Genomic DNA, 27,195 nt, shown 5'->3' on the forward strand with positions numbered 1-27,195 from the left:
AAGCCCCGTGAAAACATCCAAAATGATCCATGTGAACCTTCTTGTGCATCAGGTGAAACATCAAATCCCCGATTTTCAGCCTCCGATATCTTGTCGGGGGGGGCGAAACAGTTTCTAAAAGTAGCCAAACGTTGTGACTCCACGTGCAGTTATTCCCCGTGCTGCATAAAACTGTTCTTCTCCCCATTCTGGTAGGGAGGAGGAGGAGGAGGAGGAGGAGGAAGGCTGGTCTTCCCAGAGCCTGACGTGAACTGCCCTTGTGGAACAGCTCTGATGTGACTGACACCTTTCTCCTCTTTGTCTTTGCCTCTCCAATTAGCCTGGTGACAGGCGCATGTTGAAGAAACCAGACAATCAATTACCGTCCTCCCCTCTCTCTCATCTTTATCCCTCCATCCCCTTCATTTCCTTTCCATTATGTTCCATTCTTTACCATTCAGACAGAGTCCAGCTTCTCGTCTCTCTGCCACATGACCGTGTTCCGCCTCCCACTCGGGGTAAAGACTTTGGTGCCGTTTGGGTGGTGGTAAAGCCGGTCAGGAGCCCTAAAAGATGCGTTTTAGCATCACCTGAAGGGGCTCGGGTAGCTGCTCATGCTAATTTGCCACCCCAGATTAAATATTTATCAGATTACTAAAGTGAGTTCATCTGGAAAAATCAATAAGCATCCTTCTGGGTTCTTTAAAACACTGATGTCATTGCAGTTCTGAGGGCGGGTCCAGCTGAATGTTTGATGGCGGAAGTTTGCCACCTACTGGTATTATTTATCACCACCCTCATCGTCCTTGATGGAAACATTTTAAGCGCTTCGCCCTGCTAAAGTCAACGGTCAACTTGAATCTAGTCCCAAGTGTTAAATTGAAATGAAGTATATTCTTGGAGCAGATTACAATAAATCTATATAAACCATCATTTAACCAAGAGAACAAATGAGGTGGGACACCTACAGTCATAACCTGATGACTTGGTTATTTAGTTCAGAGATTGATATCACAGGAGGGCTTTTTTTAAAACATGAATTCAAGGATAAGCTACTTTTTTTAAGACACTTTGCCAATCCATCCTGACTAATGCTCAGGTGTCCTTGATCTTTCTCATCATGCTTTGAGTGAGAAATTGCTCCTCAATCATTTCTCCATTACTCAGCCGTCACTTAATAAGTACCTGGCGGTGCGGGTAAATGTTTTACTGGCCGCTCGGCGCGGTGGCGTGACAATGTGATCATTCTGCTGCGTTTTTATTGGACTCAAAACGACAGCGGGGGAGAGAGGGGGACTTAGAGAAAGAGACGAGGAGACGGGTGAGGCTCATCTTTTCCAATGTGTCATGGCACAATTTATTTATTAAACATAAGCATAAACTTCCAAGTCGATGATTGTGACAGTATATGTTGAACTTCATGACATTATTAGAATATCAGGCGGTTAGAGGGTGGTGGGGGGTGGGGTCGCCTACAGTAACGGAGAGAAGCGGCACTTCTGTCATAAGCTGATACAGAGAGCACGAGGGCTCCTCGTAGAGTCGCGTTAGCCGTCGGTTAGATGAGGACGCGCGACATACGAAGCGTTGGGGGGGGGGGCACGGAAAGAGGAAGGAGAGAGAGAGATGACACCTATAAAGGAGAGTCACACGCGCAAGGAGGGGAGGAAGGAGGGAGGCAGCACAGAAATGTAACAGGACCAGATCAGAGCCTTTGCAGACTCTTCATTCTAGTTGACCTCATCCCTAGAATGTCTCTGAAATTAGACTTTAAATGTGATTAACACCATCAGATCTATCTGTCACCAGTGCAACTCTGGCCTCTATTCACCTGTAAATACATTCCGGCCCTTTTGTCAGGGTATGTTTAGCGAGCATGCTCGTATGCTAGCGTGCACTCAACACTCACACCAACCCTGAATGTCGGAGGCGGGAAAAGCAGCCAAAAACCAGTAACACCAAGGCCAAACGCATGCAAGCAATGTGGGAGACACTTAAAAAAAAATGAAGAGAGAGAAAATAAATACATCTTGGGATAAAAAAAAAAATCTTAATACATTATCTTAAAATTTTCCTTTTCTCGTTTCGTGTTGCATATATATATATTCTAAACACACATCTTTGTACATTTTGGCATAAGTTCTCTTTCTTACAGGGAGTTCTGGGAAAAATGGGTTCGATTATAGAGGGGTGAGGTTTGGGGGCAGTCTCGTTTCCCTGAATGCCTTGTGCTGAGGGAGAGGGATGTGGCACCAACAATCGAGCTCCCCCCCACCCACCCCGCCCCCAAACATTTCCGCTCACGCTTGCGCCTCTCCGCCCTCCGTGGCAATCGTGGGTGACGGCGGTGGAATCCAAGAAGGGTCTCAGCAGTGAGACGACAAGCTTATAGGGCGTCCAAAAAGTCCAGGACACGAGGAGAGAGAGGGCAGACGACGCTTCGGTACTTCCTCTTCGGGGCCAAAGACCGGGCCAGAGTTGCACTATCTTTTATCTGGGGGGGGGGGGGGGGGGGGACAAGAGTTGATGGATGAGGAAAAGGACAAAGGGCGGGTTTTGTAATCCGCAGGTTGATGCAGCGTTACCTTTGCTTCCGTCCGTTTCGGCTGTCGACCCCTCTGGCCTTTGGCTTATTAGATTGTTGTACTTAACCTCCACCTCCTGCAGGAGAAACAGCTCACTGTGAGATGGCAACGACCACAGTGTGAATTATATTTATGGGTGCACCGATGTCCTTGTTCCTTGCCTTCAGATAGCTGAGGTTGGCCTGAAGGCTTCGGAGGTGAGACAAAACCTGCTTGCTGAAAGACGAGAGGCTGCCCGCCTGCGACATGGAGGAAAATCTCGAATTGCTGCACGAGTCGACGGTGCAGCCTCGCGAGGAGCGCAGACGCTTCCCTGCTGCCGCCGCCAGGATGTCGTCGTCTGTGCTGCTCTCCCCGGCACCGCCGTAGCCCTCCAGCATCAAATATCCCGCTGAGGGAATCGGGACAGTCATTTAGCGCCCGACAGATCAAATCTTTGAAACATTGCCTCTCAACTAACCATAGTCCTCAGGGCTGTCAAAGAAGCCTTTGTCTCTGGAGCCCAGGTCCTGAGCCGCTTCCTCTAGCTTGGGGCTGCTCTTCTCTGAGCCATTGTGGACCATCACGCGTGCGCAGCTGTCCACTGGGGTCCGCAGAGAGGTGGTCCTGAGGAGACGGGGCCCCGTGGAGCGTTTGTTCTGCTGCGTGGCCTCCTGGGACATCAGCTGGGTCACTAACACCTGTCTCAGAGCCGCCACTGATGGAAAGGTTTAACACATATTGTAACGCCTGCGTGTTCAGCTCATCCGTCCTGTTTCCTCCACTTACATGTTTTCAGCGCTTCGTCTGCTCTCGAGGGGAATCCGCCGTACACGTCGCGCTCTTTGCCGTCTTCAGCCACTTGGAAAGGAAGCTCCAGGTCCACAAATGCTCCCTCCTCTTCTACCTCCGCCTTCACCTCCACAAAGGTAGGACAACCAGGGAGGGCACTCTGGATGGCACTTCTGGGGGCTGGGCTGCTCTCTTTATCTTGGATAGCATGAAATTAAAGGACATAAGTGAAATGGAATATTTCAATCAAATGGAAGAGCAAAAGGAAGGGAGCCTCTGCTGTTACCTGTAGACTGTGTGCTGCCAGTAGACGTGCGGTCCGGGTCTCTAATCATCCTGGAAACACCTGCTGTAATGATCTCGACACCGTCTCTCTCCCCCCTGACAAGCGGAATCATTTGGTTATAAAAGGCCCCTGTTCTCCACATTTAACAATTAAAAATGAAGTTTAAAGCCACATACTCGGTCTGAGGTAATGGGATGACGCTATGAGGTTTGACTTTAATGGCATCTGCTCTCTGGGTGATGAGACGCTGCCACCTGGTGTGGGGACAGAAGATTTATTTCGTAAGGACGTTTGACAACGGCGGCTATTGGAGCGTCATTCCTTCTGAAGGGTTACGGGCTTACGTCATCTGATCCGAGACGGTGGGCGCCATCAGCTCATAGATCTGGGCTCCGTTTTCCGACATGGAAAGGACAAAGAAGGACTTGTTGTCTGGCGTGAGAGAGCGACGATCCAGGTTAGCCACACGTGTAACAAAGAGAGACAAGCCGAGAGGCGGCACTGACCTGTGGCCACGGAGCGCACCAGTACGGTGTTGAGCTTGATGATGGGGCTGAAGGTGTGTTTGGTGTCCGCGGTGCCCGCCAGGTTTTTGCTGTGACATTTAAGGATGAGGCGCTCATCCTGTTTCTGTAACAGGACCAGGATGTCCTCCAGGAGCAGCGTGTAAAGTTCTGATGGGAGACGGTTGCTTACTTTCAATTCATGTGTCAAAGGTTTCGCGATGAGACGTCAACGATGCTGATCACAAACCAATAGTCTTGTCTTTGTTCATTTTCCAGGACAGCGGTCCTTCATGCACCATTGTTCTCTTTGTTAGATCCAAGTTCTGGTTGGAGAAACATTCAACACCTGTAAGCACTTGCTGCTGGGCCGTGGAGCCAATTTAACAGTTTCTGGTGCAACACTATTTGTACAAGTGAAAGGAATTAAACTTCGACTGGAGATAAAAGGTTTGCGTAGACAACTCACCTTTAACTCCAGGATCATTGGGTTGTCCGTCTGTTTTAGAGACGAGAGATCCAATCTTCTCTGATAGTCCTCTAACCGCTAGGAGACACGGGAGAGAGGATAAATACATGCTCCTGAAAATGAGGCTGTGGCTTAGGCTGCAAAACAGGCAGTGAGAAATAAACTGTGGCAGACCAGGGATAGAAAAGGAGAGGAGAAATCAGAAGAGACAGGATAAAGGAAGAGGAAAGACTCAGGGACTGCATAAAGCAGAAAGGAGATTAAAAAGAAAAAAAGTCACACCTGCTTGTCCTCCGATTCCTTCACAGCCTGGTTGACGTGATTGAGAATCTTTCTACAGCAATCTGCTGCCTGCTTCACTTTGTCCTTCTCAGCCGTGTTGTCTGTAAGATATTGGGACATCAAACACGGAATAAAGCCTCGTTATTCCTGCAGGAGTTTGGCCGTGAAATTGATATTTCCCATGTCCATTAACACACCGTCGCCCTCAGAAATTATGATAAAGCAGGGGGAGCATAGCGATGCTCTGACAGCTGGTATACTTTATTGTTAGCTCCTTCCCTGTGTGGGACCCCAGTCAAGGCAAAAATGATAGACCCAGTAATGGCCGAGTCATTTCCTGGAGGGTGCGCTGCTGCTTCAGAGCCATTAAACTGCTCATCTCTCCATTTGTGTCTGTAATTCAACAACTGTGGCATTTTAAGACTCTGCTCAAGATTTATTTTCTTCCTTCCACTAAATCAAGAGTTGATTTTCACAAATGATCTGTTGTATTATGATAAATTCACATGATAAATGCCAAACTAGGTACTTTCCCTGGATAATGGGAGTTACCGCAGAGTATCACATTTAACTGAAGATCATTAAAGGTCAATAAGCTAAACTATTAATAAAGGTCGCGGGCTGAGGCCGGAGCATGTAGACTGCACATCAAATACCAGACATCAAGTCAGGAGAGTCTTGGAGCTTTCACTAGTGAGGAGTGTAATGTTTGAGAAAGGTCACTGTTACAAAGAGATGCCATCCTTCCCTCTGATGGTATGACAGACAACAGCCTTAATGAGTCCATATGAAGCCGACACATTTCTGACAGCACCGAAGGTAGAGAACTGTCATCCTCCCCCCTACAGAGTGCTTGGTCGATCTCTCATCCAGATGTGCAGCTCCTCGGTACCTGTATATTTTGCAATGTTGTCCAGCAGCAGAGGGTACTTGGTGAGCCGCTGCATCTCTATGGGGATGATGTCTTTAAGCTGAAGTCGGCGACACAGTCGGTTACTCTCGGCCTCCTGAAAAGCAATGAAATAAAACCGAGTGTGACTACTGGTAAGTGATGGTAAATGTGATCACGGAGGTGAATGAATGCCCCGAATTACGCCCTACAGCTAGGCATGGGATATTTCATTTGTCAGTGTAACATTTTGAGCCTTCCTTCTTTTATTCTAAATAACAAACTCCCAGTACCTGGATGAATGATGCGAAGCGGGAGTCCTTTTTCTGCTTCGTCTTGATGATCTCCAAAGAGAAAGGCTGGTTACTGCAGAAGGTGCCTGCTGCCCGCTTGATCTTCTCCTCCTCTCCCCTGCTGAACTATAAGCACCCAGCCGAAGACAGGGCAGAGCAGAGACGGCCATCAGTCGCCCACTTAATCTAGGTCAAGGGTAGTTGCTATGGAAATGCCTTGAATTTAACCATTACAATGCATGGCGAGTCCCAGGAGGGGGCCTGGCTTAACTTGTAGAAGACACGGCTTAAGTCTAAATTAGATTGATGCCAGGACCCTCGGGGGACTGTTTACCCTACTTAGCCCCACAGAAAAGTTTAAGACAAAGATGCCAGCTGATAACGGATTACAGAGATCAACGTGCAGAGACCTCAAGAAGATCTAGGATGTTGTCTGACATCACTAACGATGAAGAAATGCTGTACTGGCTGCTATCATCATGGAGACGGAAGGAACATCGATGCTTTTTACACTACAAAGCCATTTCAGGCCAACTATTTCTTTTCTTGCCACTCGATATTTTTTCCATTCCACATCATCATTCAAAATGGAATTTACTCAATACGAGAAAACGTCTGGAAGAGGAAAATGCAGTTTCAGTCTGGCAATTGTACTCACCCAGGAGAGCAAGTCATCTCCTATCTGATCAATTACTGAAGACTCGTTTCTCTTCCGAACGGCTGCCATTTGCTCCAGTATTGAAACTGAAATTCAAAGGAAAGTGATGGAATGTGATTGAGTAGAGATAACTTTGTTTTTAATCACCAATCAATAAGGCTGCTTTGGTTGTGAAGCATTATACGCAATATCTGAAAGGCTGAGGGATGATGTTATGCATGCGTTTGTACCGTGCAGTTGTAAAATCTCTTCCAGATTAGTAAAGATGTTCTTAATGTCAGCAGGAGGTAGGATGGCGTCTTTGGAGAGTCTCTGGTAGAAAAGGTGGTCCAAAACTCTCAGCATTCGGACGTGCGCTCGCTCGGTGTAAAGCAGTTCTGAGGGCACAGCAGAGCAACTTTAGGAGCAACCCAGTTCAAACCCAAGCAGATATATTTGGAGTATGTTCTTACCATTAATGACTTCTTGTCTCTTGATTTCCTGAGGCATCAGACCTGCGAGGACCTCCCGCCCAACCAACTGCTGCCAGTATGGGGGGTCATGCTCGGAGTCGGTCCCTTGGTCGTCCTCGCTCTGGATATCAGCGCCAACTATTCCCTCAAATCTGAGATAAAATTGTTTTAATTTAAAAATGTAGCAATAAATATCTAAAATTTGCAAATAGAAATATCACAATGTCTGATTCTTCTCACCTTCTAATAATTTTTGGTGTTCCCTCATGAGCTCTAGAAAATTAAGACGGGAGAAATTGTTTGAAATAGCTAATCTCCTCTGTAGACGTACATCAACCATCAAATGTGATGTGAATGTACCTGTCGCTTTCTCTGTCCTCCTCTTGCAGTTGGTCCAAGCTGTAAAGGTCAAAGTGTGTGGGAGGGTATGGCAACCCTTCCAGTGGGTCAGCCTGAAGGCCATCACTCATCCTGGAGGGGCCTGAGGTCAGAGTACCACCTTAAAAACGAGCCAAACTTAATAACTCATTTCTCCCTTCCTCTGGTTATTTATCTGAAGAGATGCTTACTCGCATCGGCGTCTCGGCTGCTGTCCGAGCTCACGGCTGTGCTGCTGGGGGATGAAGTGTTGACAGACGTTGAGTGAATCAGCTCGGGCCCTTCGCTTGATTGGCTGCCTCTGAGACGACCAGCCTCCGTGTGCTCGCTGGCGCCAAGCGTGGGCTGAGACAGCTGTTTCTGAGGCCGTGGACGGCCGTCCAAAGCCTTGCTCACTAAGAATGGAGATGACAGCGTTGTCAAAATCTTATAAAAGGATACAAAGGGCTTATAAAAGGTTGATTTTGAAATTTATTCTGTTATTTTAGAAGTTCTCACTCACCTGGTGCAGCTTCAATACGGCTCGGTCGACGCTGAGGTCCGAGAATACTGGGAAATCTGGGTTTCTTCTTCTCTTCTCCTTCCTTTTCTGTCTTTATGCTTTTCTATAATAATGTAAAGCAGAATATTGTGAGGGAGATATGACAGGAAGGAAGGGTGAAGATGCAGTTGCTACTGATGCGTACCTTTATCTTGGGCAGAAAGTTGATCCGGACCCGTTTGGACTCCAGACTGCGAGGTTCCTTGACCCTCACACCAAGGTGCTTCATGTATGTATAGATGACATACTGCATTGTAGTGCTACGTGGGGGGAAAAGGGCATCAATTATTCTCAGTTTTAAAAGATCTTGTTTTTAACATGTAAAGAGTCAACAACGGTAAAAAATAAAAAAAAGTAGCTGTTTATGAACTATTCATACATTGTAAAATTACAAAGACAAAAGTCAAACAGTTTACTTACCATTTCTCTTCCTCTGTTGTCTGTGTAGTTAACCTACACACAAAAAAACCTCAGTCTCAATGACCTGAATAACTGGACAATATTTATGTATTTAAGTGTGCGTGTGTTTCAGCAGTACTTACAGGATGTCCTCTATCTTGCCAATAATGTTTTCAGCATATGAGCGTTCTCGCTCCAAGGTGACGCGGTCTCTGATTCGCTCTTGGTCCAGTCTGGACAGCTCCACCTCTGCCACTGTCAGGCCCATACTGCGCTTCTGCCTACATGTACAAATACAGCCCGGCGATTGAAAACTGTCAATGTCACTGAGGAAATGGTTGAACGACACAAAGCAGATTAATAAGCCAGGTCTAACCCACCACGCCCCCAGCAGCTAATAACTCTGCATAGACACATTTACCTGAAATCCTCGAGGTTCTTCTGGATGTCAGGGAGCAGAGAGTCCTGCAGCATTTGAACAAGCTGTCTGTTTATTTCCTCTGGGATCAGTTCTGTCCGTCGCCGGTCTACAAATAATAACAGAAACAATCAAAGTCGTGTACGCTTCAAAGCACGGCTAGCTGTGATGGAACATCATGGCTGCCTATTTTATACCTATGTTGTGCCCGTTTCTAAAAGGATTTTCTTGTCATCATAATTTAGAGGGTTCTACAAAGCAACGTACACATTTGGAGTAAGGAAAATATAGATCTACTCACCAAGATCAGCAGAGATGGAGTCGGGAACAGGAACTTTCAAATTCTGCATCAACAGATGTTAAAAAGCCACATTTGTCACGCTTTACCCTTATGATTATTTATGAATAAGAATAAACAGTGAACTTACTGCTCCCCGGTCAATGAAAAAATTGTGGAGGTCCATGAACACCCGTCTGGTCTCTTTGGAGTTGGTCTGCTTGTAGAAATCAGCATAGAGGTAGCATAGCTGCAAATAGATTTAAAAAAAAAAATCAGCAAACTGTCCGCATTTAAAAAAAAAAAGAAAGTCTGGGAATTCAGAACAAGCAGAGCTCTTACCACAGGAGCAGGGTCGAACTGGGAGATGACGTGGTGGAGGAAGGCTGCGAGGTGGGCAGGCCGAGACTTGAGCTGCTCGATGCTGTTAAAGCTGTTACACTGGCCGTTTGACTGAAACACAACCAGTACAATGTTGTAAAGATCCCTAATCTCCCTGTTAGACATCTGTATCCCCTGAGAATTTGTCTAATTAGCTGTTACAACTACCTGCTCCTGGTCTGAATCAAAATAATCATCTTCAGCTCCAATGATTTGGGAGATGACGCGGGAGACGGAGGGACTGCTGACTGTGGTTGGGGAAAGAGAATCCTGGGAGGAAAATATAGACAATGAGCCGCTATTAAATGCTCTTTATGTTGCTACACTTGAAGAGAAGCGACTGCAGCTACCAGGTCAGTAACGTCCTCTGCGTCTGGCGAGTGGCAGGAGTTGAGGCTGCTTCTGGGCGTGCTCTTTGGGCTGGGGAAGGATGACTCTTTTAAATGGTGGTTCTCTGGAGATCCGCATCCGAATCCACGTGATGTCTGAAAATGAGACGAATGCTCAGATTGGAAAAGCGCATAAGCCGAAAACGCGTAGTTTGACTACTCACAACCAATAGTATCTCCTGTCAGTCAACTTATTAACAGTCTGTTAATACTTTAAACTTTATTGGGTTACTGTGAGCAAACAGTCCATTTGCAGTGAATTCATACTATTTTGCCATCTTCACCAGGCAAAATTAAACAGAAACATAGAAGGAAAGCTGTTTGGAGATTAAGTGTCAAAATTGTTTATTTTATTGGAGTTAATAGACTCACTGGAGTGCTGGTCCAGGACGAATCCGTGTTGTTGTCTCCTTTAAAGGTGGGAGAGAAGTCCGTCTCAAACATGCTACCATCGTCTGCATCAATACCATGAAAAGGTTCCTGTAGATTCACATGAACAAAAACATCCTCAAGGTGGCCAAGTTTCCAAAAAAAAAGAAAACACAGATGATTTACATAAAGAGGCTGTCACACAGACAAAAAAAGAGTGGTTTTCCACTGGGAAAGCCTAAAGTTGTGTTGCACACCGCACAAAGTTCTGTAAACAATTACAGATCACTGTAGTCGATGTAGCTGGAAAGTTTTTAGTTCTGTCTGCAGGTCTGAGGAGGCAGAGAGTCTGAGGCAGCTACCTGCGTTGCACCAGTGGTCCTGCAAGGGTGACCCTGTTGAGGAATGTGTTTCTTAGCTTCTTGGGTGTCTTTCAGTAGTTTTGGGGAGAGTTTCCTGCTGTACTCCTCCTTCATGGCCTAGACAATAGGAAGACGTGCACAAAAAGATCAAAGCTTGTACATTTGGGCCATTTCTGACAACAAAATACACTTCTGTAATTCCAAATTGCTTCCTAAACACTGGTGCACCAACAAGCGCAAACATATAAAACAAACACGGCACACAGAAAATAACAACCCAGACATTACTGAAAGAGCAATCAGATGAGTAATGGGGAGGCAAAAACGCTATATTGGCCAATTTTAGAGAGCTGTTTTCCACAGATTTCGCTGTTATGATAGAGAGCAAAAGGTCACTAATCCAATGTCTGGGTCACAGGATGAACAAAGCACCATTACCTCTAGTTTTTAGATTTGTTTGTGTGTTGGTCAATAAATAGTGATTAGATAACCTCAGGGTAGGAACACCTCAAAAGGGACTGCATTCTGAGCACATCTGAATGTCAACAAGTGGAGATAACACAAGCTGTGTGTTTAAAACTTATTGGCCATCTGCTCTTGCCAATGAATGGGTCCAGACTCAGTTGATCAGTGAAAGATCATCCAGCCTGTTCTTAGCAAATGGTCTCATGAAGAGAAACAGCAGTTGCGCAAGAAAGCAAATTCCAAAAGGACACAGGTAAAAAGAGATTTCTGGAGGTGACTCAAAGCCAGTCAAAGCACACAATAAAGTGACTGACTAAAGCTCTACGAACCTGCAGGTCCTGCTCTCTGGAGAGCATTTTTGCCGAGTAGTCAACCTTCTGGTTGCAGACACTGTTGTTCTCATCCTATGATTAAACACAAAGAGGAAAAAGATAAAGGAGGAAAAGATCCAATTCTCAAGACGCATATACACACATGAAGAGTAAAACATGAGTGAAACATTATTACCAATGAGAAAGAAAATACATTGAACAATGCTATAGATGTAGGGAACAAGACGCTGAGATGTGTGTAGTACCCATGATGGCTGGGCAGAGAAGCGATCCTGAGGACTGTATGGGCGTTCTGTTGCTGGAGAGCTTGGAGAAGAAATGCTAACACCCAACATTTCTGACTCTGCTTCAGATAGAGGTATCTGGGTAAGCCCTGGAGGACGGCCCAAAACTGTGAGGGCCACATAGGAGCCAGCTAGCATGGAAAAAAGAAATAAAGTGTGAGATTTGATTTTGGGTTAAATATCCAACGATGTATTTTAAAGGAGAACAGGCAAAAGAACTTACATTTGATGAGCTTCACCACCTCGATGTGATTAGAGTGTGTAACAAGGGTCCCGTTAACCTGTAAGACCACACGGGCAAGTGTGAAGAAGGTAATCAAACCTAGTTTTCTAGGCTGAGCTTTAAAGCCACAGCTCCTCACACAGAGTAGAAACTGACCACCAGATGGCAGCCTCTAGCCAGTATGCTGACCTTGGGACAGGAGGTTTAAATAGACCATAGAAGCAAATAAACGCAATACCTTGATAATCCTATCTCCTGTCTGAACACCTGCCCGCATAGCAGCCCCATCTGGCAAACACACAGGTGAAAAGAGCATTAAAGCAACAAAACAGATGCAGACGGGACCTGAAAACTGAGCTGTGACACTGATAAAGAAATAGACGGAAGAAAAAAACCACAGTTAAAATATAGGCTGCACCCGGTGCAAGAACAAGCATTTAGATGATGTTTCAGAGCCAATAACTTGTTATATCTGTAGTAGGACCTGTTTCACGGCTACTCCCCAAACAAAGGGATTGTGGCACAGGACAGGTTATTATGAGAAGCACAGCTGAGTCTATAGTCAGAAGCTTGTCAGCTAAACACAGTTTGACTAATGTGTTATTTACGATGTGCATTTTGGATTTTTGGGTTTGCATTGGTAAAACCATTTTAAGTACACATTTGTATGCGATTAAGTGGTGTAGAGGTATATATTTTACTGTGAAACATAAGCTTAGAGAGCATTCAATCCTCACCTAATCCCCAACACAAAAGCTGACGATGATGCAAATGTTTTGTTTTCCTCTTGGGTCATAAAATGTAACAAAATTGGCTGTATAAATTATGCAGATGATACTAAGTAGGTTGCTCTTTGTTGAGTTGGTCACAAAAGCCCAAATGGAGAGGCGTCGTGCTCCGATGACGGTGCAAGAAAAATCTCTGAAACGTTCTTCTTTCTCTCCTACCGTGTAAACCATAGAATGTTTTCAGCTTCATGACTATAACTCATACACTCGGTCCAATTGTTGAGTCTTTTATGGCTTAGTTTTGTCACAGGTAGCGTAAAGGTGTTATTAATCACATTTCCAAACCAACCTTTCAGTCAGTCAGACTTTGTAAACAAGTCTGTCCCTGAGACGCTTTTACAAATGTGATCCGTTGACATATGTTCGTTGTCGTGTCTGTGAGTTATTTAAAGTCAGCATCAACGAGCATCTGAAAGACTTGCTCCTCACCAGAAAGGCGAGCCAACTTTTGGCATACCCACAATGCCTGGTGGGAGTGAGAGAAGAGCTCAGAACAGTACACACATACAAACCGCTGCTGCCTGCAGGGAGTTGAAGTAGTGCACAGTGAGCACACACCCTCCCACACGCAAGCTAATGAAGGAATACAGCTCTGATCAAAATGCTGCTGTTCACAATGTGCAAGTGGTAATAAAAGATTTATTATCATTCCTTTGTAGCTTGAGGCAGCAACACTAGTGTGTCGTAAAGTAAGAGGAGCTGAATGTTTTAAGATGTTAGATGGTAGATTTTCTTTCGTGTCTGTTTTCATTAATGATATACACGAAAGCGTCTGATTCCACGGACGTCATCCCTGCGTGGACCTGCCTTTACCTTCTTTGACAAGCTGCACAAACACTGGGTTGTCACCGCTGACAGTGAGCCCAAAGCCATTTTCATCTTTCTGGATTATTACGCATCGCGGGACCAGACCTGCAAATGAGAAAGAGAAGAGTTAACAGGAGAGAATGCCTTCAAAATGGCTCGTTGGACTAAACTGGTCAAAAAAGAGGTCTGTAAACTGATACTGTTTCTCCATCATTTGCTTATTTACTGCATTATTTAGGAAAGTGATTGCAGCCTAATATATTTGGTTGGTGGGGGGGTTCCAAATGCCTTAACAACAGATAACACAGGTCACTAGTCTGGGACACTGGTGCCAGTATAATGTGGTAATCTCCAATAATCCCAGCATACTGTAAATAAAGAAATGACATATTTTGAAAATAGTATTAAAAGAAAACGTTTTATGTTATCAAGAAGCGTTTCCGGGATTCTTCTGCCCCAGTTGGCGTTTAAAATAAACTGTCTAAGACCTTTAGTGACGGTGGGTGGTCTGAATTGAAGAATGTAACCTTTTGAGTTTTTATGCTGTGGTTCATTACTGTTGCAAAGGAGATTAGATTTTATCTGGTGAATCATTAATACCGACTCATCCATTTATTACCAAAAAATGGGGCGAAGACACTTCCTACTTTACCATAAAGAAGAAAATCTGTGTATTTCTCATGAAAGACAGCATTCAACTTGACACTACTAAAAGCTAGTTTATAGATATGCAAGTATTAAGTGACTAAAATATTCCACATGAGTCAGAGACGCGTTAATCAATAAGGTCAGCGGAGGGTTGTGGCTGCAAGAGTGGAGGGAAAATGAGACGTAGCTCATATATTGAAAAAGGTAATAGGAGGCAAAACCCTGAGGGAGGGGGTGTTAAAAGCTGAAGGAACAGGGGGAAGGGAAGCGGAGAAATGGCATGGGAGTGAAGTATGCACTCCTGAGGACCTCCGGTCTGTTCACACATGCAGCACGCACCAGGAGGGTCTTGACTTGCTCGACCTGGTAGTCCCTTGGACTCTTTTCCAGGCTCCATTCATGTTGACAACGCGGTGCTTTTCTCAATAACGGTGAGGGATTTTACCTCGTCTTAAACAACCTACACGTCTGTACACGTGCCATAAAGGCTCTCCTGCTGCGTGCAGACACGAGGCTCTGCTGGAGAGAAGACAGGAGCGGACATTTGCTCTCCCCCAGCTGATATTCTGATCAATTGTGAAGGGTTACAGTGAATGTGTAAAGGGACTACCACAGGAGAAGAGGTCGTTGGGGTTAACACACAACCACTAGATGTTTGTCTTCTGCGCTCAACAGTGTTTAAGAGATCTCAAGGAGCAGGAGTGCTGACATGATCAATGATCAGGTTAATCCTTTTAAGCTAATGTATAATTCAAAGGTTTAGCCCATTACTAATCAACACCCTTTGGGAGAATGTTCTCTAACAACAAACCTACACTCAGTCATTACAGCACTGCACACACATTTATTATTGTTTGTTTGTTTGTTTGTTAAAGCTTTAGACTTCTAAATGCTGCTCTGTTTTATTGCACAAGTTCTAATCTGGTGCAAGACCAGATCTGACTGAGGTGACGACTCAAAAACAAAGAGCACATCTGTGCTTTGTTAAATATGTCAGCAGGAGATTATCTTGATAAACTCTGTCCTAGACAGAGACTAGACGATACAGAAACTGCCATTATTGGCAGCTGCTTTATGCCAGTTTATGGATCATCCACTTTGAATAGAATTTTGATCATTCCTCAGTTAAATGTGACATCAGAGAAGCAGGTGATGCTGCGAGAAAGTGTCAAAAGAATTAGGTAAAATCAAGAAAAGGGTCCTTATCAAATACGAACACGTGTCACAATATTCACTTATTCTTATGCGTTCAGATTTAAAATGAATTAAACATGTCTGAGGCTCACAGTAGAGCAGCATATGAGTGATACCAACAAACATCTAGTGACTCGTTCACGCCCTGACCGGCAGGATGTATTAACGCAGCTGTCACACCAGCCATACGAGCAGAAGTGTCTTACCACAGGACTCAGGCTTTCCTTCTGCTAGCACACTGCTGCTGCCACTCTTCTGCACCGACAGAGCTTCTGCCCCACAGCCCCCACCACGCAGACAGCACACATACGCACGAAAGGAGAACCAAGGAAAGGAAACACAAATCAGGAAGGAAAATATTATGAGAGAAGCATTCATGGAGGAAGAAAAATTAAATGAACAACTCAGTAGGTTTAATAAAAACAATGGCCAGGAGTTTACATGACGCGACATAATATCGCACATTCTTTTCAAGATTTTATAATGTTCCAGGACAGAAAACAAAGGCCTCTAAGCAGAAACTGTGAGTGGAGGCATTAACACACTTACATTGTCTCAGATGATGTCATGGGAAATAAGCAGTTATGGATGCAATAACAACTAAATTTAAGTTTTCCTCTGCATATCACATCGACGCCAGATAGGTTAAAGAAGCGATTTTCAAAGAGAGCAAAGAAGCTGAGTAATTATTTAATAAATGTAAACCTGGTGGCATCATTTCTACCAGATTTGGGGGCAGGCCACAGTTCTGAGCTGCTATCCAGAGAAAATGAGAAGTGGAGTATTAAATTCTGGATGATGGTGCCTTTTGCTCCCATTTGACTGACTTTTCATGCTCAGACATGATTCACCAGTTTGAGGTTTCTGTCAAACACTTTCCACATGCTCTCTGTGGAAAGGCTCGGCGTTAGCTCCAGCTGCCACGGCTGAGAGTGCACCTGGTGGAAATGTGAAGTAACAGCCGCGGTGTCGACTTCCAGGGCTTTAGTTTGGACGGTTAGGTGAAGCGTCTGTGTCTGATGGCCTGGGAGCGATCTTTACATGCAGAGAGGATATTCTAAAACCAATAATAGCCTGGAGAATATTCTGTAAGAGCATCTGACTAACTCCTGACCATCCCAATTAACTGAAGACCCGGTAGCACAAGACTGAGAAGAAAAACTAAGCATGCAAACTGGAGCTTGCTATGAAGAAACAGGCAGCATGCAGAAATTAATGACACAAATTCAAACATAAAACAGGATGAGGAATAAAGACGACGTCAGAGACACACAATCACGTGCATTTCTTGTGTAACCGCGCACAGTTATGTATTTGATGCTGCGTCATTGCGAGATAAGCCAGCGTGTGGAGAATTTGCACTTTTGTTTTGAACACAAAGGCTTCACTTATACTTTAAATCATACTGTCCCGGTCTGGAATAAACATTACAGGGCATCATCACATTATTCATGTCTGCTCACTGAACACAGCTTTGTTATGCAGATATATTTAAACAGCTCCTGTTAAACAGTAACAGCCTAACTCAAAACACTGAATGCACACATGCTACAGACTGCATGGATCAACATCCCATCATGGCATGTGCAGCCAGTAAACCATCAGCAGCACAACTTTGTATATGAGAGGGTGGTCTCATGAGTGTGTGTGTGTGTATGAGGAGACAACTAGGAAATATAGGAGGCACTCAAATAAAGCAATGCAGTCAGAGATAGGTCAGAACGTAGAACAGAAAGGCCCCTTTACAACTGGTATTAAAGTCACATTGCATAACTTTTTTGGCTTAAAATAGCATGAAAACAATCTGCGGGTGACTCCTAACAGGAAGAATGGGGCTCCTCCCAACCCCTGACACTGCAGAGCTGCGTAGTTTAGAGAAAACCAGCTCTGCTCAGTTATTGTGCTAATAATGGCTAAAAGGTAGAGTTGAGATGAAGACATGAATTACCTGTTCCAACACACTTTTACACCAACGTCGAGGTTGACAAAAGTAAAACTGGCATCGAGAAAGCTGCATGAAGCAACAGGTATGGACACGGAGCAATGGTACTTTATACAACAGCACAGCCAGAAACAGTGTTTTAGCAAGCAGCAGGATATTAGCATCCTGTCCATGGGTCAACTGAGGTGAGCAATGTCATTTGTGAAATGCTTTGGCAAACCAACTCACACCAACATTAAACCAGGGGTAAAAGAGGGTGAAAGAGGAATAAACAAGAAGTTAACAAATATGGCCCTTTTGACAATTACCTGTAGGGTCAAACTCATTGGAGCTAAGTGAGGATTTGTCACTTTTAGGTTTCTTGTCTGGGGGGTGGTCTTTACTGAGAATGCTGCTGGTTCTGGAGGAAGACAAACAGATATGTCACACATACTGCTGGAACAAGGTTCTGAACATGAGGCACCGCCGAGAATATACAATGCTTAAAACTATAATCTGAGCCTTTTGGTGGCTTACTTTTTTCTGTTGCATCACTATATGAGGAGACTGTGAAGATGGAAGAAATTAAATCAGCGGAATGCAACCGATTGGGAAATTGGATAATGGAGGGGGGGTCTAGTCAGCAGCGAGATTGCTCAGATGGTCCTAGAGGAGGTGCTCCAAGTCTCGGCTCCTGTATGAACCTCAGGAGAGTATGTATGGCTGCCTCTGCCTATACCGGCCCCAACAGTGAAAGGCCACTGTTCTGCTCACAGTGAAAGTCTGTGATGGGCCGTCCTCAGAAAAGGGACCCCTTTGTCCCTCATTCTGTGCATATGTGCACACGAGGGGGGGGTGGCTGTATATTTGGTTCAGACTCTGAAGTCCTGACTGTGGAGCACAGCAGTAAACCTGGCCCGTTTCCCTCCATTGAAAGTCTGTGTGTGCCAACAACTGCTGTGTGGATTACTTTAGCACGCTTAACTCTCTTTAATGAAATATACTAAAAAGAAAAAGAAAAAAAAAATGTCAAGAGAGTCTTACCTGTTAGCTTTCTTGGGAAACCTGCAAAAGAAAAGGAAAAAAGGATCAGTTTCGCTTTGGAAATTTGAAATGACCTTTTGCTGTGAATAAAAAGGAGGAAGTCGAGCTTATGTGAACACAGCTGGGAGCCATATAGTGGTAAACATGATAATCCCGATCAACCGTCGCGGCTCTACAGCCGCAGATTAAAGCCGTTTCCAGGTCAAATGTCCTCTGCCTCTCAGATCTGGACAGACATCACGGCCTGACTGCAACATCAGAGTCGGATCCACAACATTTCCATCTAAAACGACTTTATTGTCATTTATAACCTATCAATAACCTTAAATCTATTTTTATTAAGTGGCCTTTCGTTATTTCTGTGTGATGGAGCAGCTTTCCCTCCAGAGGAATGCTGCTGCGATCGTATCCGCTCTTAGCAACAGTCAGCAAGTGTGGAGGTAACGCGCGGTTAAAGAATCTTGCTCGAGGGCACCTCAGTGATGTCATGATAACCATGAGGTAGGGGAAATTGTAACCTTTCATTTTTCCCGTGCAGCTGGGCCAGAGGTTGAATAAACCGCATTCTGACCACAAGCACGCAGCGCTCCCCTTCTTTGTAACCCGGGACTCCGCGCGATAAACAAAAACCAAACAGACGAGTTGACAGGCGCGTTGAGGTAAAATGGCAGCATCTCGGTAGCCGTCAGTACCCTAAATTCATGCTACTTGACATCATTTCCATCTGCTAATCAAATCACTAATATAAACGAACCGATCTATTTGCTTTGTTAGAAAACGTAGACGCTTAGGAGCGGTGGCTGATGGTACCTGCGAACACCAGTCATCCATAATGGGGACCTCTCACGGCTAACTAGCCCACATTAACTCTGACTGTGCTGGCGACAGTGTGTCCCATTCACAGTCACGGAGGAAAAGCTGAAAGGCCCGTTTATACAAGCGCTTTAAACTGTAATAAGTTCCAGAGCTTACAGCAGGAAAAAAAAAAAAAGCTAAGGTTTAAGTAGCACACTCCCTAAAAACCTCTGTGTCGGAGGGATGGAAAAGTCAGCACATAAACACACACAGACGCTGAACCGGGACATGTGTACACATGTTGTGCACAGGCTCAGAGAAGCCAGAACTGAGTGGGCCTGTGTTGGTTTATCATAGAGGAACAAGTGAAAACGAGACCTGCGGGAGGCTGAATGACACATCGGCCTGTCTGCAACTCTGAAGATACGCGGCTAAAAACGAACGCTTCGACCCTTCATCCTAGATGTCGATGAACGAAAGATTCCAGGTCCTGGTTGGACTGGGCTCGGGGTAGCAGGGAGGGACAGTTCACGGCATCGATGGAGTCATTATCCAGGAAGTGGCTGGACACTGTCCTGCCCCCGAACAAACCCAGTACCTCTAGCTCTGGAGGGAGAAGCCCCTCAAGGATATTTCCCTCAACACAATAGTGACCCACCACCAAACCAGTGGTGCTGGAGGACGTAGCGGTTCACTACAGACACAAACGACTGATTCAAGCATCTCCAGGTGACAGAGCTCAGCCACGTACACCAGTATTACAACAATTTTATAAAGAATGGTGAATATTTGGCCCAAAACGAGCTGTTCGATGTAAATCATGCAAGTTTAGCTGTGATACTGGCGAGCTCTTCTACAACTGACGTCCGACACGCCATTAGTGCACATCTCAGGACGCCTGAGAGTCCTCAGAAATCCACTCCATGATGGTAGCATAAGGACAGAAGCTCCTCTGGGAGGGTTGTTTTGACAGCCAAGCTCTGAGGCATTTGCCAAAGGAGACCAGAATTAGCAGATTCTGCACCCTCACGTGACAGGCCCGGAAGAGCCCAACTACAATCTGGTGGCCATTATGCTGCCTGCAGCAGAGCCGTGAGTGGAGCTCTGCAGTGATCCCCGTGTTGTCAACGGTCCCCTCGCGACCATTACGGTGATTGTCCACGGTGCCACAGCCAGATATGACGCTGGTGAAGAGGCTCAACATACGCCCCTGGCCTCAATTCAACCGCGCAGCTACGAGAAAATATGTGTTGTTGAATCTGCTGCAACGTAATAAGTCGACTGTCGAGGGGCTCAGTGATACAACATTCAGGATCCGGGAGGAGGTCCCCCTGGACACCATCTGCCAGCTCCTCAGGAGCTACCCCATATGTTACAAGCACATTGAGCTGCTGGGATCAAATTTACACAGACCGTATTTATTATTTATTTGTTTATGCGATGTATATAACGTTATTATTTATCACGGGTGCAGGCTAGTTAGCAGCGTCGCCTCGCAGGAAGAAGGGTTTGAATCCAGCTCAGGCCCTCGTGTGTGGCGTCGGATGGGGCAGGTGAGCATTTGTCAATCAAAAGTTCCAGAATAACGCGCCGAGTTGTATGTTCAACACCTATGGGCAACATTCAAGCCTTGAGAAGCCACCGTGCATTTAAGGCTAATGCTAATCCAATTTTATAACCAAATTATCGGGCGAGAAGCAGCAATTTGTCATTTTGAGCAACGACTGACAAATGGTTTCAGCCATTTTAGAGGTGATATGTAGCATAAACGGTAGAGCTGGTCCTGCTGAAGCCATCAAATGTTAAAGCAACTCTTTGTGACACAATTTTTCAGTCAATTAGCCGGATCAATAAGCCGCCTATAAGCGCCGTCGCTGCTGCATCACTTTTTCTGATAACGTGAATGATACAATTAGCAAAGCTAATGTAGCGGTAAATCCATTTTACATCCACTTGTTTAATTGTTCAGCTCTGGCTGGAATAGCCTGAGCGAGGATCTCTTCCTGGAGAGAACCATTACTTTCACGGGGAGCGGGGTGGGCTGAGAGGGAGGGGCGGCAGCGGAGCGGGCCTGGGCTTGAATGCTCCATTGAGGTTTGGTGTTTTGATGGAAAACTGTGCGAGTGCTGGGCCAAACTGCAGCAACAGTGGCAGCGAGCGGGGCCTGGGACCGCAACCAGCCCGGGAGAGAGAAAAACGCAGCAAAAAGGACAGTGACGAACGCTCCCGAGAGAGCGCTGCTGCCAGCTAACTCTGCTGAGGAATCTCCCTCAACTAAAGCAAAAGGAAACAGGGAACAATAAGAAACTAGACCGTGTCAAACAAAGTACAGGGACGCACTTTAGGTTATTCTCTGTTCCCTTTAGAACTGGGGGGGATGGAAACCTAAACACATTCAACAGTGACGACAAAGTTGTTGCTGTAAATTGTACCGTGACTTGCGGAGATTATGGGCTGTCTGTTCCCTGAAAAAGAGCGACGCGGGTCAGGGCGCAGGTGTCGTTAAACTGGGAGAGGAATGGACAGTTTAGGGAGTCGCCTGTGGGCTGCGGAGAACGAGAGAGAGGCGACTCGGGTGTGTTCACTTTAAGGCTTAGACGCACTCAGCAAACACAATCTAGAGCCACTTAACTGGCTCTTCATCACTTAATCACAGCCAGACACCCACAAATACATTTTAGGGAACACTTTCATTTGCTTTTTCCAATAAACCAAATATATGGACGAGAATTGACCCTTTGTAATCGGCGTTTTTACAATGTTTGCTGGTCAAACTATAACAGAAATAACAACCCTTATCTGGGATTGCAACCTGAAACCAAAAACCAGTAATAACTGCTCTCAACGCCATTCAGCCAGTCTTAAAAACCAGTCATGATTCCATCTCTGCGCCGTAATGATACATTTTCAACAACAGCCTGATTCATGTCTGCAGCCTGCATACACACTTATCTAATCTGAAATGACCTGAGTCACACAATGTGGGTTCACAGAAACACACAGTTAGCATGTCACCGTCTTACACTCTCTCAAAAGGAAGACAAAATAGAGAGAGAGAAAGAGAGAGAGAGATTCCTATGACATGTGACCCTAGTGGTATAGCCACGTCCTCTTGTGTGTGATTTTAAAGAAAGCCAGCAGCGGGTGTGTGAGACAAAAATAGCAACCCAGAGAGGTATGGTGTGTTGCGAGGCAAGAGCAATAGTTCTGGAGTTCAAACTACAGCCTCGGGGGGAAAACTGTGCCCTTTCTGCCCCAATAAACCTCATCAGGATTCCTGACATGAGGTCCAAGGGAGAGACATTTCTTCACGCTAAGCTGTCTGCTGTCCTGCAGCCATGGGAAGGAAAAAGCGGTTGTTTGACGCGCGGTGGCGTCCACGGTGGTTTTGGGGTTGTTGTGGAGGCGATCAACCTGGATTTACACTAATTTGTTGCCTAATTATCTCATTATCTGTTAGAGTTTCTGTTTTTTTTTTGTAAAGGTGCTCCGTGAACGTGTTCTGGTAGAGAAACTAAAATGCTGCGGTGTGAAAAAGGCCAGTGTTGCGTTAAGTGTTAGTAGTCTATCTCCACAGCGCAGACAGTCCCAGGACACAAAAGCCCCTTTCACATCCCAGCAGTGAATGCACTGGAGAGGACCTCTAGACTCAGATCAGACGGGTCCACACATCTGTCTGGGCTCACGTATTTCACAGTGTCTCCACAGATGATGAGTTGATACAACATGACATCTAGCTTCAGCTATTGTTAAGCTATCATATGGTTAGCTTGAAGTCATTAGCCTGGTTTATGGCCACAAAACACTTTTGTGTCCGAGTGAAGACGTGACATTTGGTGGGGACAGCTTTAGCCACGTCCCCCTTTTCTCTATTCTCGTGTCTTTGGTGAGGTGAAAGTAATGCCTGAGCCCTGAAGCTCTGTTGGATAACAGGCGACGGCCGCCGTGGCTGTCCGCAAGCATCAGTCTCAGACAGACCCCGACCCATGCAGCCAAAGCCCACCGACCAATCCAGACTTCAGCGTTTGTCGCGTCCCGACTTGTGTTTCCTCCCAGAGGATCGGGCTTTGACCCTCATCAAAGAGCCCAAAGCTAAACATTCTTTATCATGGCTCACATTTGCTGTGATTCCAAGCAATACCTCTTTTTATCACTGACCAAAACCTCCAAATCTTCCAAGTCCAGCTATCGGCGCAGCTCCGCCGGCGCATAAATCAGGTCGGGGGATGTCTAAAGTTGGCATGTGTCCGCCAAAGTAACAACCAAGTGTGAGTGGAGCCTCCTTACGGTCCTCATTTACACTCAACAAGCAAACAAACCAAGAATCTGGCTACTCAATCAGCAGCTAATGACCAAATGGTGACTTAATGCTGCAGCAATGCGGCAGCACGGGCGCTATGAATCGGTCCGGCTCTCGATTTAAACGTGAAAATAGAGCAGCTGAAACGGCTGAATACGGAAAGCATCCGGTCTGTTGCGCTTGGGCGCCACCCTGCTCTGCACCGGAGACTCCCCAACTCCTCAGAGCGGAGGTTCGAACCACATCTGGATACTCGTTCAAATGCGCCGTTCCGACGAAGCTTGGCCCACATCAGCGCTGTCGGGAATACCGCGTCATGGGGGACGGATCCCAAACAACCTGTCGGGTGGCTTTTTAAAAATAAAGGAAAGGAAGATGATGCAGACACATGCCAGCACCTCCCTCTGAACTGTGGATGTACCTGATGGGAGTGGAATGCCAGTTTGTCCCACTGGAAGCTATTGTTTACCACCAGTGATGTCACTAGCACCACTTCCCGGGAGGGCCTCCGGGGGGGTGGGAAAAAAAAGTGGAGATCAGCAGAACTCTGGGACAAAGAGCTTGTAACAGCACACCAAACTGACCCATTTGCTCGTGGTTCAACCCCAGTTGATGCTGGATGCGAACACCCCCTCCCTTCGCAGCCAGCAGAGCAGAAACAAAAAGGCTGTGACGCGAACTCTGAGACACAGAAACTGTGGACTGGGTGGGTTTGGGGTGGGGGGGGGGGGACATCTGCGTAGCATCAAGGAAGGACCAAGTCTGCTGGCATTAATTGATACGTAACAGCCATCAAAAAACCCCTGAGTCGAGTCTGTAAACGGGCAAAACCTCAAATTAAGCCCACGATTAACACGGCGGATGGAAAATGGGTAGAAAATAAAGAGGACGGGGTTTGCAGGGAACCCAAAAAAGTGACGGACAAGGTCGCTGCCTGCATCAGTCCCGAGCCCAGCTGCGGATTCATGCTTCCAACGTCAAATTAAGAAAAGTGGGGGCTTCTATTTTTGTTTATTCTTCCAGCAACGTTGACAAATAGCAGGCCGGGTCAGTTTTTCCAGTCCGTCTGCTATTTACAGGTTTATGGATCAGTGTGTGTAGTGTCTTCGCACTGATGGTTAAATAACAGTTTCTTTTTGCTACAAATCTATCCCGGCTCAACGCCGCCGGCCTCGAGAGTCGTTGTTTTGGACTCGTCCTGTTTCAGCGCGCGGTTCCGTCTACGATGATGGCACATCGTCGACTGCATCGGCACCACTTTTGTCGGTCCGAGCGTGGAGAGATTAGAAAGGAGAAAGAAAAACAAATAGCACCACCACAGCAGTTGGTGCCATCGACTGTTGCCATCATTACAGTGGGGGAGGGGGGCGGTATGAAATGGGGCTGGGATTTAGCCTCCAGGGTTTGCCCCAGCCGGGGGGGGGGGGTGTTTCAGACCCTCCACCTGTGCTGTAAAGCCCCTTGTCTGATGCTCACTGACCTGCTCCCGTCGCAGGTATGTGATGCAACAGCCTCGTCTCAATTCCACATTAAAAATCCCTTTTTTCCGGCCCCCATGGACACAGAAGCAACAGTAAAATCTGCCTCCCGGAGGCCCGACAACAGCCCCGGGTCTTAGGGACGGCGATCGCTTCAGCGGGCACAGGCTTTACCTAAATCCAGGGATGGTTTTAATAGGTGTGGGTTCGCTTTAAAGGTTTAGTGGCAGACGTGACGTTGAGAGGCTTCAGGCAGTCCAGCAGCGGCACAGGCCCCCGTCTCTGCCGTCTCCCATGAAGCCCATTACCCGTGCTGAGATCAGCAGAGGGTCCATCAAGACCTGCTGCCTCTCTTGCTAATCAGATCGCAGGACACACTTATTAATGCGGAACACAAGGCTGAAAGCATGCAGGGCATCGAGAGTGCGTCTACTGTACCTGTCAGTGAAGTTGGACTGTGTGTCACTCATTGGGCTTCCGGTTCTAGCTTTGCAGAAAATTATATCCGATTAACATTTTCCAGAGAGGAAGAGGGGGGTCTTATGATGCGTCCTTCTCTGGGTTTTAGAGAGTCAGGCTGCAGCAATGCCAGACAGGGTGATGGGGGGGGGGATAAATATGCTACTTTCTGCTACCTATGGTTGTCCTGCAGTTGTCAGATCGTCGTGGCAGGAAGGAAAAATGGGAAAGTAATCGGGGCCTCTGTCGTATTCGCGCTGCAGTCAGATGATATCCTGCTCCTGCAGCAGTATTTTGGCAACAATAAATACTCTTCGCCAGCTGGCACAAGTTGTCGCGCATGTACCAACTCCTTTTTCCTCAATCACATCCCAGTTTTCCGCGTAAACAATCCGTGTTCCGAGGCTCCGGCCCGGCGACGTCGTCCGTCCGCCACCACCCCGCTCGGCTCCTAGATGAGCTTTAAAGATGCTGGAAGTTCCTCCAGTCCCATTTGGTATTCCCAGCTCCCAGAAATGTCCGTCTGCGGTGTGGGGACGACTCTCCAGTGACCATGAGAATCGCCCGACGCCGAGTTTAAAAGAGCCGTTTAAGCCGCTAACAAAATCACTGCAGCTCAGGCTCCGCCGGCGTCTGGAGCTCGGTTCGGGGAGTCAAACGGCCAGGCAGCCGGTTGAAAAGCCACGGGGAAATTGAAGAATTGTGAGTCTTCTTTCTCACGGTGGGTCGGCTGTTGGAGCTCGGCAGCCTCCCTGCTAACAAAACAGACGAAACTTTGCTTCGTTTGCAAACTCTGCTTGGCAACAATGAGCCGGGGAATATCCACAAGCCCGCATCGATTCCAAGTGTGTCGCGATGCCTCTCCGTGTCCCCCGACGGTCTCCTCGATGGGGAGGGAGGGGTGGGGGGGGGGGGAAAGAAAAATCCAGGAAAGTCTGTTAGCACAGCGCGGCGTTCCTTGACTCCATGTTTCGAGAATTCGGTCGTTTCTCGGCAGAATTCCCGTGGATGGAAGCAGGCTAGCTGTGCGAGCGGTTAAAGAAAGTTATCGCCACTCGCCTGGAAACGACGACCGAAACCCACCAACGCACCCGCAACTTTTCGTACACATCCAAAGCTTTTTTCCAAACGCGAGTCGGGTTTTAACGAGGAATAGAACTTGCGGAGAGATGCCCGGAGTCCTACTGTCCGCCGCTAGCAACGCCCTAGCCAGCTAGCCGACCGCTCTGCTAGCGCGTGCACTCACCACTTCCGCCGGGAAAACTCCTGTTTCAGTGTAATGTTGGAAAACTACAATCACAAATATCCCGGAAACAACAACAACAGAACAAAAATCTGTTAATCGTTAAGTGTTAAAATGTTGAATTTACTACCCTGTGTTTTTATATTATCTATTATTTGGTGGCCATTAGCTCTTCGTTAATGGCTTTAGCCACCAGCTGTGCAATTATAAACATCTATATATTGATTAATATAAACGTCATCAGCGATGGCTTTCTACACCTTAAAAAACAAAACATTTTTAATATTTATTTCTATAACACTGCAATAATTGATGGCCCAACGTTATTACCACCTTATTAATCGGTATCAACTAGTTTATTAGCAACAAATCTACCTGGAAACAATAACCGCATTGCATTGTTTTTATCAGAACACTTGACTGTTGTATATTTAAAGGTAGGGTCAGGGTTAGGGTTAGGGTTAGGGTTAGGGTTGGATACGAAACAGTTGTTTCTTATTTAGATTAATATCAAACTTAAAATAATAATTTGA

The 27,195-nt window shown here is 46.2% G+C and overlaps 1 protein-coding gene across 4 annotated transcripts; it reads right to left on the reverse strand.

The window, feature by feature from the left end:
* Positions 1–1,301: 1,301 nt before the first annotated feature.
* On the reverse strand, positions 1,302–26,667 carry arhgef12a (Rho guanine nucleotide exchange factor (GEF) 12a). 4 transcript variants are annotated; one of them, XM_029843758.1, is made up of 41 exons: positions 25,399–26,667; positions 18,388–18,408; positions 17,673–17,764; positions 15,629–15,691; positions 13,587–13,685; positions 12,224–12,273; positions 11,986–12,043; positions 11,724–11,893; positions 11,476–11,550; positions 10,682–10,798; positions 10,323–10,430; positions 9,912–10,046; positions 9,730–9,831; positions 9,523–9,633; positions 9,332–9,430; positions 9,205–9,247; positions 8,907–9,012; positions 8,629–8,766; positions 8,507–8,539; positions 8,232–8,346; positions 8,048–8,150; positions 7,737–7,940; positions 7,528–7,666; positions 7,408–7,440; positions 7,168–7,319; positions 6,946–7,092; positions 6,716–6,801; positions 6,058–6,183; positions 5,768–5,882; positions 4,876–4,976; positions 4,594–4,671; positions 4,375–4,450; positions 4,128–4,295; positions 3,966–4,053; positions 3,798–3,875; positions 3,622–3,716; positions 3,333–3,533; positions 3,025–3,261; positions 2,726–2,955; positions 2,565–2,640; positions 1,302–2,473 (listed from the first exon to the last, which is right to left on the reverse strand). In XM_029843758.1, the coding sequence occupies exons 1-41, from the start codon at positions 25,428–25,430 to the stop codon at positions 2,463–2,465; spliced, it is 4,311 nt and encodes a 1,436-aa protein (XP_029699618.1). In that variant the 5' UTR covers positions 25,431–26,667; the 3' UTR covers positions 1,302–2,462. The 4 variants fall into 4 exon arrangements, with proteins under 4 accessions (XP_029699618.1, XP_029699619.1, XP_029699617.1 ...); XM_029843759.1 differs by having other exon boundaries at positions 7,528–7,648; positions 15,629–15,694; XM_029843757.1 differs by having other exon boundaries at positions 15,629–15,694.
* Between the last annotated feature and the right edge of the window lie 528 nt (positions 26,668–27,195).

Source organism: Takifugu rubripes, chromosome 11, assembly GCF_901000725.2.
Source record: "Takifugu rubripes chromosome 11, fTakRub1.2, whole genome shotgun sequence".
NCBI lineage: Eukaryota > Metazoa > Chordata > Actinopteri > Tetraodontiformes > Tetraodontidae > Takifugu > Takifugu rubripes.